At 41.0% G+C, this 18,232-nt stretch overlaps 1 protein-coding gene across 1 annotated transcript; it reads right to left on the bottom strand.

The window, feature by feature from the left end:
* Positions 1-379: 379 nt before the first annotated feature.
* LOC147629443 (uncharacterized) lies at positions 380-17,479 on the bottom strand. Its single transcript, XM_086812910.1, has 2 exons — positions 15,935-17,479; positions 380-472 (listed from the first exon to the last, which is right to left on the bottom strand). Exons 1-2 carry the CDS (start codon positions 17,477-17,479, stop codon positions 380-382), a joined length of 1,638 nt encoding a protein of 545 aa, XP_086669036.1.
* Positions 17,480-18,232: the final 753 nt, after the last annotated feature.

Genomic DNA, 18,232 nt, shown 5'->3' with positions numbered 1-18,232 from the left:
TCAGTTTGGCATTAAGATATTTAAACAGTCCACTAGAGAGCTCCGTCTCTCTGTGAGGACGTCGGCAGGGTCCAATAGGTCATAATCATCGTCGTCGTACTCCAAGAGGTCCTCCTCGGTCCCCTCGGTGATGTCGGTGTTCATGTCCTCTGGCTCATCGGCCAGAAAGGGGTCATCTGCTAATGCCTGGCTGGCCATGCAGGCCGCCACCTGGTTGGCCGGGTATGGCCTGGCCACCGCAGGTCTTCGTCCCCCCTCAAACAACACACGCAATGCTCCAGCATGCAAATTACAGGTGGTCTTCGCCCCCCCTCTACAAAACAGCCGTCTGCGCGCCTGGTTGGCCTTCGCACCCATGCATACCTCTGTAAAACACGTCTCAGCTCTTCACGGCCGGCCGTTTTGACAAGCTCAGCCGCCTCTCCTCTACAGCCATTCTCTCGCTAGTGTGCTGCACAATGTAGGCCAGCGCCTACAACAGCATTTCCCCCCCCTACACAACGTAGGCTCCAGCGGCACTCACGTTACATTCTCTACACCATTTTTCGCAGACAAGCTTCAAAGCAGGAAAAAAAAATGAAATGCTTACCTACAATTCGCTTTGTTGTGTGCGATGGAGAGAGAGAGAGAGAGAGAGAGAGAGAGAGAGAGAGAGAGAATTCTTTCCTTCAATTCTGGCCGCCTCCCTCCACACACTCCATTCGAGATAAGGATGAGATTTTGTTGAAAACCATTGAGTGGGCTCCGATCCCCCGATCACGCGCGGATCCTGACGACCCAATGGAACCGACGCTGTGATACCAGTGTTAGATACCCGTAACGCCACTATACGGGCGTTACCACGAGAGGGGACGGCCTCTGGCTCACCACCCAGCCATAGAGGAAGAATGAGGATTGCCACTCATCCCCCAGGCTATATAGTGTGTGGCCTGCCATCCACACTAGCCTGGCCGCCCATGACTCCACATGGGCGTCCTCTCCCACACTGAGCCCCGGACATGGCCATCCGGTCTGCCATCGGTCACAGGTGTTACAGCCTACGTGACATGGATGCATTGTATGAAAATGAGACTTGGGATTTGGTGCCATTGCTTGAAGGCAAGAAAGCTATTGGTTGTCAGTGTGTGTATGAGGGAGTTGAGTACCTCTGTACCCACCATGAATATACACTTCTCAAGTTGGATTATTTATATAGCCGCTCGAGTATAGCCATCTTTTATAAGATGCTTGAGCCACTTCATATACGAAGTGCTCATCTAGATTGACCTAAAACATTCAGCACTATGGCACAAAGTTTGGGGCATCCCAACACCCAATCCTTGTTGATCCAATGACATCTAATCAACAACTATGCCAATCTCTAAACTCCACGATTCAGTATCTAGCTATGAGTCCTTCTAGGCCGTGAGAGTAGCTGTAGACTCAACTTTCAATGTGAATAAAAATAGAAAAGTCCTTTAAGCATGGCTGCCTGCCATGCTTGAGCAAAGTCCTTCAAGAACTTGCCCCAAATGTTTAGTAGATCCACATCATGGATCTATTCACACCAGCCACATGGCCCGGTTGTTCTTGGTTCACATTTTCAAGCATCGGAGATGATCCTTGATGAGGAGCTTGGGATTCTAGCAATGAGGATGCCTCGTGTGAAGAAGGCTATGGAAGCTATGAATGCAAACACAAAGATCTAGAAGATTCAAAACCCCTGTGCAGAGGTTGACTTATGATGGTTATGTGGCACATCACTATGCTTATATGGAAAAAGTTGTGTAGGTTGTAAAACCCACATGTTTTTATGAGGCTATTGCAAATGTGTGTTGGGAGAAAGCTATGGATGAGGAGATGGATGCATTGTATAGAAATGAGACTTGGGATTTGGTGCCATTGCTTGAAGGCAAGAAAGCTATTGGTTGTAAGTGTGTGTATAAGGTGAAACTTAACAGTGATGGTAGCATAAGTAGGTACAAGGCTAGATTGGTAGTAGCCAAAGGATATGCGTAGACACATAGGATTGAATATGAGGAGACATTTGCCCCAGTTGCAAAGATGGCAAGAGGTGTATATGGATCAGCTAGCTGGTTTTGAGGATACAGGTCACTCGGACTATGAAAGATCCCTACCCCCTCCTCTGCCCCCTCCCTACAACGCGAATTCAGGGGTGCTAGTAGCGTAAGTAGCACTTCTTGCATAGGGCAGAGCCTCTCACTCGAGGCCTCACCCACAGATATCTGGACAAGAGACTAATCCCTTGGTTCTTCCAAACCGACGAACCCGGAAAAACTTCCCTCGCCCAGCAGACATAGGCGATTCCTCTAGGATAATTTTATTCTAACGCAGTCAAGGTCATCACTAACCAAACTGATCCGATTGAACTCAAAAGTCTCATGGTCAGATCAAGGAAAAGACTTGCACTTGGATCATAGAGTCCAACGCTTTTTGCCTCATCAAGAGGCACAACTGTTGATTCTTTTCCATAGAACAAGGGTTATATGGGATTTACTTCAACTATCGTAACTTAACAGAATTGAGTCTCATTTTAGGGATCCATCAATCCAGCCTAACCCCATCCAATCCCATGGGTTAGCCAACCACCCACCAACCACTGTAGTGATAGGATCCATTTAGAAATTTGGTTATGTTTTGCCCTAGGTAGTACCAGGGAAAAGAGTTCCCGGGCCCCCTAGCTGGCACTTCAAGGAAACTTCAAGATAGTCACACCGCTTACACACCCAATATGAAATTGCCCGTTTCACAGCTTCAGTTGTCTTTAAAACAATCTTTTAATGAAACCATAGTATCACTGATCATAATCCTCCAAAATCTCTAACTTGAATTCTAATTTCCAATCATTCCTTTATCGGTGTACCTATGGCATCATTGGCAACCAGAATGCTCACCACCTGTTCACTCAAGTGCCTTTTCAATAGTTCCTAGCTCATAATATCCGGAAATATTATCAAGTATTCTATTCATTTCTTCCTCAGTGTACCTATGGCATCATTGGCATAACCAGAACACTCACCACCTACTCACTCAGGGGCCTTTTCAATAGTTCCTAGCTCATAGTACTTGGAATTATAATCACTTAAGAAAAATCTAGATGGACTCTCCGTTGAAGATTAGCAAGATCAACCAACAGATCCATATAAAAGAGCCATGGACTCATTCGTTGTTGGAGGACCAGCAAGGCCAATCAACCAGATCCATGCCCGTATTCAGAAAACAACTCTAACTCCTTTTTCCATTTTTCTTCCTCGATGCACGTGCGGGTATCTTCGGCGACCCCCAGAGCCCGAGCATCGTATGGTCAGCACCCTCTAGGCTCCTTCGCAAGTCACCTAGCTTCACTCATAGGCCGCTTCCTTGGTCCCTTATCCAAAATGAAATCGAGGCTGGTCAAGACCTCAATCGACCGTGCTATGCGAGACGTCCTCCGTTGACTCTCCATCAGCTATTGCAACTTTATCACTTAGGTCTCCATGGCCTCATTCACAAGATGGTCAAAATGCTTCCCCAGCAGTCGACACAAAACACTCATTTAAAAACATATCATAAATATAGTTTCTAACAAACTCTCATCTTTCCACATTGTTCCACATCATTTCTCGTTATTCCACATTCTTCTACATCAATTCACATTGCTTATTCCACATCCAGTCATATGTATTTCCATCATCTTCATCCATTCTCATCCAATCATATCATATTATATCTCATCACATCTCATCCATTCACATCTACCCATATCCACATCACATCACATCGCATTTGATCCATTCACATCTACCCCGATCCACATCACATCATATCACATCCATTCACATCACATCTCATCCATTCACATCTACCTAGATCCACATCACATCACATTCATCCACCTTACATCTCATCCATCCATTCACATTACATCACATTCATTTATATTCATTCAGATCCACATCTCATCACATCACATCCATCCACATCACATTTCATCCATTCACGTCTCATCACATCATATTCACATCCATTTATATCTCATCATATCATATTCACATCACATCCATTCAGATATCATCACATCACATTCACATACATTCACATCTCATCGCATCCATTCAGATATCATCACATGAAATTCACATCCATACACATCTCATCGCATCCATTCATATATCATTACATCACATTTACATCCATTCACATCACCTTCGATTATTGAAGAGTTGTCTTCGCGTGGGAGTGGAGCTACAAATGGCAGGTATACTATCCTACTATTGGACCTGTCCTATTGTACATAATTTTTCCAACTAGATTCGCATTTCGGGCGCGTTACGGGCCTCGTTTCGTCACTGCAGGGTATTTTTGATAGTTTTCTAGAAGTTCTGGTAGAGAACTATTTCTGCTCGAAATCTGGTTATTGCAGTACAATAGTGCATTTTGGAAGTGCAGATAGGGTTTGCACATGTATTGTTGATACTGGGTGTATGTACATGTACTTTGGTCACAGGCTGTGCTGAAGTACCATTGCTGCTGGGTGTATGTACATGTACTTTGGTCATAGGCTGTGCTGAAGTACCATTGCTGCTCAGCAGTTTTACAGGAGATACTACTATATTACAGGTTACATGTAGAAGTTGTCTGTTTGCAAGTTATTTAATTATAGGAAAACATGTCTGACAAAATTAATTAGATTGTTAGTGAGAATCTGGATAAGAATAACTTCCATGCCTAGAAGTTCAGAATGACCAATTTCCTAATGGGAGTAAAGGATTTTTGGATTATGTAGAAGGAGACAATGAGGAGCCTCTAGAGTTATCTGAGGAGAATGCTACTCCTGCATATATAAAGGCATTCAAGGATTAGAATTAGGGTGTAAGAAAAGTCATGTACTGGATTTTAATTAGTGTCACACAGACATTATGATAGGACACATACATGATGCAAACACTCCAGCAGTTGCATTGTAGAATCTCGTTCAGATGTTCTAGACTAACACAAAGGCAAGGAAGTTGCAGTTAAAGCAAGAGTTGCATACTATGGAAAAGAAAAGCATGTCCATCAATGAATATGCCTTAAAGATCAAGGGTATTGTTGGATCCCTTGGGTCTATCAATGTATCACTTGAGGATGATGGTTTGGTGAGTGTCTATCTTGAATGGGCTTGGCACAGAGTACAAGCCACTCAAGACCTCCATTACAGTTAGGAAGAATATTCCTAACTTTCGAAACTTGGTATCTATGCTGATCATAGAAGAAAAGGCTTTAGGTGAGGATTCTTCTTCACAAAGCAAGAACACATCGGAACAAGCCTTTTACTCTAATTCAGGTAGAGACAGAGGTAGAGGTCGTGGTCGAGGCCAAGGTGGTGGCCGATAAGGAAATCAAAATTCTGGACAACAACAATCCAATGATTCACATCAGTAATCATACATAGGTGGAAGAGGACAGTCTAGAGGGGCAGGGGGAGCCAAAGAGGCGGAGGTGGTTGGCCAAGAAATCAAATTGCAAATAGCATAGAGTGCTATTACTGTGGCAAACTAGGACACATGGCAAAGGGCTTCTACAAAAAGCAGAATGACATCAAAAGTGGGAAGTTACAGAATGACATTAAAAGTGGGAAGTTGCAGCAAGGCAACTATGCATCATCTAGCAAACATGGACGTGATGATAGAAGTGAGCAACTATTTGTGATGCAGCACATGCTTAGTTCCATAACAGGGGATGTGTTAGGATCTCAAGATATATGGTATGTGGATTCTGGCGCCTCTAACCACATGACCAGTCATGCTGAGTGGTTTAGAGATATGCAAAAAATGAAAAAACCAAGTTATGTAAAAACAGGTGATGATATTGCGCATCCCATTGTGCATGTTGGTAAAGTGCCATTGTCTATGTAGGATGGAAAAATGAAGTACTTGGCTAATGTACTTCATATTCCGAATATTACAAAGAACCTAGTTTCTGTTGGACAGATGGTTGAGTAGGGTCTGCAAGTGAGGTTTAATCTCCGAGGATGTTTTGTGGAAGACTTAAAAAATAAGTGTCACTTGGTTACAAAGGACAACCGAAATGGCAAGATGTTTACTTTGGATGTAAATATGCCTAAGATAAAGGCAGCCATGTTTGCACATGGAATAGGTGTCATTGCAGATATTGACATATGGCACAAGCGTATTGGTTCTGTGAATGTACATCGACTGAAGTCTATGCAAGTCCAAAATAATATTGTAGGATTGGCAAAGTTTAAGTTTGACGGTATGCTTATAAGGTATGTAAAGCATGCCAACTTGGTAAACATGCCAAACATGCTTTCCCACATGAAAAGCGTGCTAGTGCAAGGCCATTGGATGTCATACATTTAGATGTATGGGGACCGACCAAGACTGCAACAATTGCAGGTTGCAGGTACTATGTTACATTCATTGATGACCACAGTAGGAAAGTGTGGGTTTATTTTATGAAGGAGAAAAGTGAGGTGTTTGCTCACTTTCAGAGATTAAAAGCCTTGGTCGAGAAGGAAAAAGGCATGTAAATAAAATGCCTAAGATCAGATGGTGTGGGAGAATATTTCTCCTATGAGTTCAACAGCAGCGATTTCCTGAGAAAGCAGGGAATCAAGAGGTAGTTTACATGTAGGTACACTCCGCAATAGAATAATGTTATAGAAAGGGAAAACAGGCACATTGAAGAAGTGGCACGTGCCTTGATGGCTGAAAAGAATATGCCACATTACTTGTGGGAAGAAGTAGTAGCAACTGCTGTGTACATTATGAACCGGACACTCACTGCAGTTGTTCTTAGTATGACTCTTAAATAGAAGTTTACAGGCATAAGACCGGATGTGCCTTTAAACGTCAGATAAAGGGAAAGAACCACAAGCTATGCCAACTAGCGGATCCAACAAATGGCAGAGCAAGGGAATATTGGGCTAAGAAAAGATAACAAGTTATAGCATTGATCACATGTACAAGGATTACCCATTGAGAGAATCTACCCCAAATCAAGCCCAAGAGCATAAGCCGACTACGAGCTTTAACTTGCTAAGCATCACATATGAGCTAATGTAAAAGGCTCCTCTCAATGCTTTGACAAGAATGAAAAATAGGAGGAGAGCTGCCACTCATGAAGTTGGAGAAGCTTCGGCTCCTTGTAAATCAAAGGGCACACAAACCAGTCCGGTTCCTACCAATCGACAAAGTCTTGGAACATACTAGAGCCACCATTAGGACCAAAAGATGAAGGCCCAAGAAGATAGGACAAGGGGAATAATGTGTAATAGCTTAAGAGGGTTCAAGTGAGGATACCGCTTCTAACATCTCTTCATTCTCTTCTGAGGAGGAATTGAATCCTAATTGGTCATAGACATAAATAAGAAACCTACCTAAAAAGTTGGCATAATATCCCAATTGAATTGAGGAGAAAAGCAGGCTAGAAGTAGATCAAGAATTGGTAAGAGAAAGCTAAGTGCAATTGGATGGTGAACCTCGAGTAGTTCCCACTATCAAAATAGAAGCCAATGTAATGCCGGTTTCACTTTGGTCTCAAGAGAAGACTGGGAAAAGAACTAGTCTATTTTGCAACCCAAGGAGAGTCACAATATGGATTGGGCAAAGAGGGCAAAAGCTTTGTAGCCATTGCCTTCAAAATCCTGGGAGAGATGATGGAAGAGTTCCACATGCAAAAGTGCCTATACACATTCCATATACCATTATTGGTCTTGATAGCTATGTAAGTGATAATGGTTATACCCCGCGAGGACGTAGCAAGGCTCACTGCCTTCCTCTCCTCCCAAGTCCAGATTTTGGTTGGCTTCTTGCTCTACAAGGAAGCCCAAGTCTATGGAAGGACCTAAAGGATTGGTGGATGGATGGAAGCCTAATAGTGGGCATGGACAAACAACCACCTTAAGATTCTTGAGATGAGTCTAAACTTGCTAGCCAAGCTTTTCTAAAAGTAACTAGTGAATAAATTAGGCCACTACTTTGAGAATGATGACATGAATGCCATCATTTTAGTAAAATATAAGGAAAGTCAAGTCACAACCATCCTAGACGGAGGGGTTAGAGTCAGCATTATCACCAACAAGCAGTGCTACTCGAGAAGTGGGGCAACTTGGGGCTTTTGCACAATCTAAGAATTAAGAACTTTGGCTCAAGTTTTTGCCACTTTTATGGTAAAATGAACTTTTCTCAGTAGCCCAAAACCTATGACTACATCTTAGGTAGAATGGTTTATGACTGGGAAGAAACAGACCATGTCTACATATGGAAAAGGAATGAAACCCTCAAGGTAAGCTTAAGAACATGGAAAAATCATCCCATGAGTGATGGACCTTTTGCTAACACTGTACTGCTAAACATGTGCCTCACATGTTAGAAAACATTGGACAAGGAGTGTGAGAGCTCAAAGTTTTCTTTGCTCCTAGAGCAAGAATACTTTGAGAATTAGATGCACATCCTTGCAACTATGCACATCCTCCCAACTAGAACATGCATGGGATATGCCATAGCATGATGGATGGTGGCAAGGAAATTGCTTTGGTCTATATGTTGAGAGTGCTATAACAATGCAACATATGCCCAAATTTAAAGGTAATATTAGGAGGTGGTATCTTGGGGTCTAAAATGTTCAAAAAGGGAAGACTTATATCTCTTCTAGGGAGGGAATGAAGATCATTAGCTTTGATACATTGAGGCCATAGATTCTCACTTAGACTTTTACCACCAATGGCAAAGAGCTCAATATTTTGATGGTTCCAGTCAAGTTAATGGTGGCACGAACCCTCAAGTTTGGGAGAATCTAAAAACTCTCTCTCTCCTCAAGAAGAGCAAGAAACAAAGCCTTAGTAGAGAATGAATGTCTACGTGGAAGATCTTAGGTAGGCTCGTGAGCACTTCAAAACATATGATGTGGGTGATCACCTCGTATGTTTTGAAAAGACAGAGGATCCCTGATGGAAAGCGTGGAACATGTTATCAGCTAAAGTTAAGGAGGTTAAACTAGCAGGACTCGACAAATATTTGAAACCAATTTACATTGGAAACGACCTAGCTCCAGAGGAAGAAAAGGACCTAGTTGACCTACTCATCTCACTAAGTTCCAAGATTGCTTCGCTTGGAAATACACCAACATGAAGGGTGTACCTCCGGAAGTGGTCAAGCACAATATTCCAGTTATCAAGGGAGAAAAGCCCTTGAGGCATAGGGCCTATCCAAAATACTCTATGTTAAGGAAAAAATACTATTCCAATTGTTGAGGGAGAAAAGCCCTCTAGGCATAGGGCTATCCAAAATACTCTAGGATGGTCAAGGAAAAATTGACAAATGCACTAAAGCCAGATTCATTTATGAGATAGACCATACAAAATGGCTATCCCCAATAGTCATAGTGCTACCTAGGAAAAAAATGGAAAAATCCGGGTGTTATGATCCTGTAACAACGAAGGGAGGAGAGCTCTGGAGCACCACCCAACAGCACACTGCTGGGCTTATATAGTGGCCTGCTGGCCCACACTAGCCCAGTCGCTCACTGGGTGCCTCACCTTTGAACCCTAGACACACTCGCCACATGCTCTAGCATGTTGAGCTTTGCTTGCTAAAACGGGTGACTCATGCATGTCGTTAATAGGCTACGTGACATTACCCCCCCCCTTCTAAAGAGTTTTCATCCATGAAAACAAACTGGGGAAAGTTGTTGGTAAACATATATAGTTGTTCTCACTTGAGACCTTTTCTAGTTTATCCTTTCACTTAACAAGTGTCTATCGATACACAGTAAACCGATCTCTCAACTAGAACTTCAAGGCAAACTACGTGCCCTAGTTTTTTGCATGCCATTATTTTACAAAAGGTAGATGTACTTGAGATCTCTCTGGGAATTCAAGTTTGTAGACTATGCTACTAAATATTTTTAGACTACGCTACCACGCTATGCTACCAACTTGTTGACTCTTTTCCTTGCATAGCTCTACGGCCATATGAGATCTAGACTAGAGTTTATAAAACAATGTAAATGGAGCAAATCTAGTCATGAACAATAAAAAATAGATTCCAAATGTGAGAGGTACTCCTCTCCACTAGATTATTCATCTATGCACAAGCATATTCTCTAGAACCTCATTGGGTTTTTAGTCTAACTACCATTAATCTACGGATGGTTAACCTTACACTTACTTAGAGTGATATTTAACCTTTGAAGATTTTTCTTCAAAGATGACTATCAAACTTTCTATCTCTACCCAACACTATATCTGGTGGGCGGGCGGGCCATATAGTTTGTAGAGATATTTGATATTAAAGAGCCTAGTGAGCTCAAATGTTTCACATCTTTTAGTTGGAAGAAACTTTGTCAACCTATTTACTCTTCCCTTCAAGAAGAGTTTTTGTACACGAAAATAGTTCAGAAAGTTATAAACAAGTGTTTATGTGTAGACCATATGGTCATCTATACGTGTAGCTTCCCTAAGTACTACGACAAGGAAAGAAAGACACACCACACATATTTTCCTTAAGTACTATGACCAAGGAAACATGCAACACTCGTGTTTCATTTGGAACACCAAACCATGGTTGCCACTTGTAACTATGAAAGATATCAATAAAACACAAATTGCTACTAAGGCATCGAATAACATGCCTTTAGAATATGCCAGAAGTTTTCAAATCCTCACAAACTTCATAATGAATTTGCTCCAACATTCAAGGAATTCCTTTGCACGTTCTATGACATCAAAAATTTTTCTCTTGTGTGGTTAGAAACCACATGGACTTTAATTAAACAAATTTGCACAATTGTGTTTTTAGTAAATTGTTATATAATGTGGTAAAGTTGACCTTACACATAGTCTAAGGAAAGCTACACTTTTTTCTATCCAAAAGTTCTTGCGTTCTTCCAAGAACAATTTACACATCTTGCAACAAAGACGATTTCCACATAGACAACATCTATGTGATGATGTATAGTGTCTACACACTACTAGAACATCAAGAGTAATGTGCACAATGAGAGTACCACTCCTAGCCCCACGAGTAGATACATGCCTATCCACATACAATCGCAACCACTTTAGGTTCCTGGCAATACATTTGTATGTCACTACTGCTAGCCACGTCTCTACGGACATGTATATGCTCACATCTGAATGCTAACAACACTGTTCAAACACACCCTACACATGTGTGCCTTTGGACGTGTGTACTAGGTTAAAAAATACCCAAATAAATTGTAAACCATTCCAACCAGGGACAATGATTTACTACAAGGCAATAGATGAGAGGCTCTTTCTTGTTTACCATGTTTGTACATGCATATGCTATGATATATGCCAAGGTATGCCTCCAACACACTTACATTGATAGACTTAAAAAATAAAAGATAAAAAAAATCAATCTTTGTGCTTCGAGATTGCTTTAACATGAAGAACACAACATCCAGTTTGTGTTCAATATCAATACGAAGTCTATATCAAATAGACTGTGTGATTTAGAGACAAGGGAGAGAGATAGCAAATTACCTTCAATGTTTAGTCAATAGCACGCTTCTTTGAGTAAAAGAGGTGGTGGAAGCTACATATGACAAGGTGGAAGCGGGCATCTTTGAATCACAATGAAAATCTTGCATATTTCGTATGTGTCCTAGTTTACTTGTTTTCCTAGTTTACCTTGGGAAGACGATCAAGCCTTATTAATTAACCACTACATGCAACCAATAGATTTCTTAAGAAGAAAATGTTGAAAAATGCTTAAGATTCAAAAATCTCTAAACCCAATGCAAATGATTACCACGACCTCCCGAAACTATGACCCGCGTCCTTTTCCCAGCCACCACCCTCATCCCTAGTTTACTTTTTATCCCTAGTTTACTTTTTGTGTGCTTTTGATCCAACGGTCGAGATCTGTGCGCTCACCTCAGCCGTCGATCCCACTTGAGGTGCCTCTTAAAGGCACCGTGGGATTTAGAGATGAGGCCCTACCATGCCCAACAAGTTGACCTAATAACTTTACATGATCCAGCCACAATAGCATCACTTGCCCGCCCAAATTCATTATTATGAGTTGAAAGGAGAACCCATGAGAGAACTAACACATCATAAAGTAACCAAAGCCAATGATGCCATTGCTGGTGCATCATGTCAACTTGTTGGCCCACGAAGACACCTAATACGGAGAAACCATTCGAGTGCCCAATTCTTCTGGGATGACTACCAAGTATATCGACTATGCTAAGGCCATTTGAATCCCTAATTTCTCTAGAAACAATGAGGGTGCCTGTAAATTTTTAGCTATGGTGATAATAAAGCTATTTTGCTTGGCAAAATCATACATTTTGGAAACCAAAACTAGGTAGATTGAGGAGTTGTCCTTATTTTGATTGGTTGAAAAAAATATTTTCATCAAGCATTGTGCTCCCCCTTTTTCTTATTGTGTTGCTCATGAAATTATTCTCTCTCTCTCTCCCTCTCTCTCTCTCTCTCTCTCTCTCTCTCTCTGAGTTTACTTGAGGTCTTCTTACCTCATTTGATCTCAAATACAAGATAAATGTCATCAAACAATGTATTATAACCTCATTAGAAGGCATTCAAGCATATTTGAAGTCCAATGGCCTAAATTAACTCATTGTGAAAGCCAAGTATGAACAAATGAGGTCCTATGGACTCATCTAAAAGTGTTTGAGCTTAATTTTTGAAAGCACTATACATCTATTTTCTATTTTTGTGTGTGTGTTAGAGCTACTGAAAATTCTATTTTATATAGATTGATTGCTTTCTCAATAAACACACACACACACACACACACATTCATGTGTGTCTTCATACATACTGAGGCTTTCCGGGGCGGGCAATAAGAAGAGCGGCCTCTAAGCACTCCTCAAGGCTCCCGTGTTGCTCAATGGGCTTGGGAAACAACCCAACATAAACATAAGAACCCCAAAACCACACACCCAACAAGACAAGGGGCACCACCTAGTTATGTGTGTGAACTAGGACACCAAACATCTTTCCTTGTAGCAAATCAATACAAGCTAACCATAACATCAATCAAAAGGCACACACACCCTCAACAAACACCATAACATCAATCAAAAGGCACACACACCCTCAACAAACACTCATAACATATGATATTGTGTGTGGAGGAGACTAGCATAACACAAATAGATGCACACCAAACTTGGCGAAGAGCTTAGAGAGACAATATAAACTTGATTTTGTTGTCGATATACACATGGTCTTAAGATTACGGGAGCCCTCTCACCATACAACCCTCTTACCATGGAATGAAAGGCAACAAATCAAAAATAGGCCCTCAAGCCGCCAAGCATAAGATCACACCACAAAATACAAGAATCGGATTTACCTTAAATCAAACATCGGACCGCTTTGCTAAAGCAACTTTGGAGATGTAGGAGTCCAAGATGTTGTACACAATTGCACCCAAACTACTAATCTTATTTATGCACAAAGGTAAGATACAATTATGATAGGGAGTAAGGCATCACTCAAGCCCTCACAATGACATAACTAGCTTCAAGCTTCAAGCTTCACTATCTCCTTACACACTAGAGTTAGGAGTGGTGTACAATGTGTGTAATCTCCCCTTTACAAGGAATGGAGGGGGCTCTATTTATAGGTTTGAGAAGCCTCAATTAGGATTAAGCCTAATCAATCTTATTATGAAAAATCATAGATTATGGATTTTTTATTTTGAAATGAGAGTGGGCCTCTTCTTATCCCTTGAGTCACATGGATGTGGGCTCAAGGTGAGAGAATTATTGAAGATGAGAGGAGAGTGTGATGTAGAGGTTTGAGCAAATAACTTGTAGTAATGCCTACTCCAAAAGTAGTAGAGTGGGTGCTTATTTACAAATGTTAGTGGTTAGTAGTTAGTAATCACTATAAAAGGTTAGTAATACAATGTACAAAATGAGTGAGAGGAGTAAAGATTTGGAAAGATCCTTTGTGTGGTTGAAAGCTCGAAGAAGCTTGGATTCTCCCATGTGTAGATCTTTAAGTTAACCGCCGGTCTCCTTCTTGCATTTGATGCCACAAAAGTTGATTGAGGTGAAGAACATGGGAGTTTTTGTAGATGGAAATCCCATATTTGCAGAGGTTAATATGATACATTCATGCTGAATTTTTATGTATTTTTTGAGATTGGGAAAATAATTTAGTAATATGGGAGTAGTAGGGAGAGAAATGGAGATGAGGTATGGGTGTAGAGTAGATATGAGAGCAAATGGAGAGGGAAGGAGAGGGCAAAGGTGGAGAGGGTGAGAGAGGACATGAAGTTTGCAGGTTTGATGGAGTGAGAAAAGAATGAGTAAGTGTGTAGGTGATGAATATGTAAGGGAGGTGAGAAGAGACTAGGTGTACCTGGCCAAAAAGTGGGCAGACTGGGGTCCAATAAAAAATTCATATCTCACCGCCATCAGCTCCAAAAATTCTCAAAAAAATTGAGCATATTTTTGAGCTCCCGAGCTAACTTTTGTCTTTTGATGACCAGTCCAAATTCAGAGTGGAGGCGGGCGAAAAAAATTCAGCAGAATCGTGTATTTTTTGAATTTTTAAAATCTTTGTGTGGGTCCCCATTGGTGGAATTTCTTGATAGCTCCAAGAGTGAGCCCCGCAATACATCATACCCTGACCTTAGAGACTCAAGTGTAGGTGGACACTTGCATGGAGGAGATTTTTTCCATTTTATAAAGGATTTACATACTAAGAAAAAAACAAGCTAGTATTTAGCTAGTCAACATATCATGACAATATGGTTATTATGATAGGAAAATAAAATAAACAAAGAGATCTAATTGTGAATAAAATATACAAAAATAATTGATATATGAAAAAGTATTTAATGAAAATATATAAAATATTTAATAGTAAAAAATATATACAAAAATACTAAACTATGGAAGTCAAAAGGGAGGGAGACCCTCATTATTTTAGGGTAGATGAGAGAATAAAAGATGAAATAGTCTAAGGGAAAAAGTGATTTGGGTAGTAGGTTTTCTACATGGTGTGGGTAGAAATGTGAGGGCATAGGATTTACTTATGTATGGTGAAGTTGAAGCATATGTACAATGATGGTCCAAAAGTATTATGAAGAATAATAATAATAGTAGTAATAAATAAATAAAAATATATTTAGGTTTTGTAATACACACACCTAATGAAGTATTTACATAACTAGAGAAAATAGAGACCCCCATATTTAGGCCCTTATATCAAATGAAATATTTACACAAAATGGGCCGTAATAATTTTATTTATTTTTGATGAGTAGCTAGCAAAAAAAATATATAGAAGATATGGGTAAAGTCCCTAACGCACACACGCCTATTTACAGTGAAAAGGTATTTATGACAAAGAGTTTATATGATTTTTCTTGGCCGAGGTAGCTCCTTGTGGTAATGTGGATAGCCGAAAAAAACGGCTATCATTTAGCCCTCCCCCTAGATGATGGTATATTCATGTACCATCATAATGTAGGCCTTCTAAAGCAAGTGGTGTAATGTGGTTCTCTTGTCCATCTTTCTTCTGTTCCTTGTGTTTTGCACCACATCCATCACTCAAACCACATATATTACATGCCCTTTTATCTCCTTTTTGTGGTTGCTTTTGTAAGTCTTTCGGTAGAATGCGACTCAAGTATGGCTTGAGTCTGTAGCCATTAACCCTCTTAGAATGTTCTTTGCTATCCAAATCCATGAGCTGATAATAGCTAGAGTTGAAAACCTTCTTGACAATGTATGGTCCCTGCCATCTAGTTTCAAACTTGGCATCAAACCGATTATCAAGTTGATTGTCATACCTTAGCACAAGATCTCCTTCTTTGATGCCCTTGTCTTTCAAAGTTGCATTGAACTTCTCTGCTGCTTGCATGGCTTTTCTTCTATAACACTCGTATGCAGCTTCTCTTTTCCACTCTAGCTCAACTAAAGTGAGAAGTTGATTTACCCATGCATCTTGATCTCCTAGTCCACCTTTTCCATGTAGCCGCATTGTTGGAATGTTGAGCTCAATAGGCTGCAATGCTTCTTGACCATAAACCAAGTGAAAGGGCGTAAACCCCGTTGCTTCTCGGTAGGTAGTCCGGTATGCCCATAGTGCTCCATCAAGGAACTCATCCCAAAGCTTCGTCTTGTTCTCCACCATCTTCCTTATGATTCCTGCAATGACACCATTAGCCTTCTCTACTAACCCATTTGATTGGGGATAGTAGGGTGTGCTATGACAATGTGAAATATGAAGCTCTTCACAAACTTCAGTGAGCAAACCTTTCCTAAAACCTGGACCATTGTCACAAACAATCTCCAAGGGTGTGCCAAATCTGCAACATATATGAGTATAAACAAATCTGCTTACAGTCTTTCCATTCACCCTTGCCACACTTTGAGCCTCCACCCACCTAGTCATGTAGTCTATGGCCACTAAGATGTACAATTTTCCATTTTTAGTGCTAGGTAGTGGACCCATAGCATCAATGCCCCATTTTTCAAATGGACCACTTGCAATGACTAATTGGCGTGGACCATGTAGCAACCTCTTATTACCATTAACTTGGCAGTTATGACAGCTCCTACACCAATGTTGGACATCCACATGTAAGCTTGGCCAAACATACCCAGCAAGCAAAATCTTTTTCACAGTTAGTTCTTGAGCAAAATGGCCACCACATGCTTCTTCATGCAAACCCTCTAAAATGGCTGGAATCTCCTTGGTTGTTGGTACTCTTCTGCACACTTGATCTTTTCCTTTTTGGTAGAGGGCACCTTCTAAGAACAAGAAAGAACTTGCCCTCTTCATGAGCCTCCTCTTTTGTGCCTTTGTGAAGTCTTGTGGGAATTCACCTTCCAAGATGTAGCTCACTATGGGAGCCAGTGCCTCCATTCCTTGGTATCGTGGTTGCTTAATAGCCGCTGCAGCCAAGACTACTACTTGCATTTCCTTCTTAACACATGTAAGAGCTTGTTGTGCAAGTAGATCAGCATCCTCATTTTGTTTCCTAGGAATATGATACAATTGCACCTCCTCAAATTGATTAAACAGCCTACGGATAGCATGAACCTTTTGCCTTAATCTTTCATTCTTGCATGCCCAAATGCCTAAAATTTGCCTTACAATAAGAAGTGCATCCCCTTTTACCAGGAGACATTGTATCCCTTGATTGATGCACACCTTCAAACCATGAAGTAGTATGTCGTACTCTGCTTCATTGTTGCTAGTAGAACTTGGCAAGTTGACCTTCTCCTTCATAACCACCTCTCCATTTGGGTTGAGCAGCACCAGCCCTCCCCCTGCTTTACCTGTGGCTTTTCTAAAAGCTCCATCAAAGAACAAGGTGAATGCATTAGGTATTTTTTTGGGTGGTGGCAATGGTAGGATCTTTACTTCAGGCACCTTAATCTCCTTTTCATGCACTCTATAAGTGAGAATCCCTGCCAATTGTGCACGCACACTATCTTCTACCTTGAAAGAGTATTGGAATTCTTGCAATTCCATAACCCACTTTGTGATTCTAGCACTGATAGTCATTTGAGAGGACACCCAAGGAAACAAATTTTTTGTAGTGAGAATTACAAAAGGTTTTGGTAACAAGTAGGATCTAAATTTTCTCACCGCAAAGATGAGAGCAAGCATCATGAGTTCCACTTCCGTGTAGCCTTTCTCCAAGACATTCATGACCCTACTAACAAAGTAGATGGGCCGCATCCTAGTACTGTGGGGATCTTGCTGTAACAAAACTGCACCCACTGTTTTCTTTCCAACACTAGAGCTAACAAAGAAAGTGTACTCCCAACAAGGAGGCATGAGTGTTGGTAGCTCTGACAAAATGACTTTAATGTTACAAAAGTACTCCTCAAGCTCATTAGACCATGCAAACTCTACTTGTTGAGTCAATTTTTGCAAGGGGTGAAGTAACTCTGAGGCTAAGTGAATGAAGCGTGACATGTACTTCACCTTTTGAATGAATGAGATGGCCTCCTTGAGACTCTTTGGAGATGGTAGGTCGATAAGAGCCTTTGCCTTTGTAGGATCCACCTCAATGCCTTTGGAAGAAACCTTATGACCCAACAAGACTACTTCATCCTCACCAATATGACATTTGTCAGGATTGAGTTGGCCCCCCATGTCGTAGAGTTTCTTCAAACCTTCTTCCACCCTCTGCACATGCAATGACTTAGAGCTATAGATGCAAAAATCATCTATGAACACTCTAATGGATTTCCCAAAGAATGCTTGAAACACCATGTT

Source organism: Cibotium barometz, chromosome 18, assembly GCF_041138505.1.
Source record: "Cibotium barometz isolate CiBa-2024 chromosome 18, ASM4113850v1, whole genome shotgun sequence".
Classification (NCBI taxonomy): Eukaryota; Viridiplantae; Streptophyta; class Polypodiopsida; order Cyatheales; family Cibotiaceae; genus Cibotium; species Cibotium barometz.
Note: the sequence above shows the minus strand (reverse complement) of the source record. Positions and strands in the feature narration are given on the sequence as shown.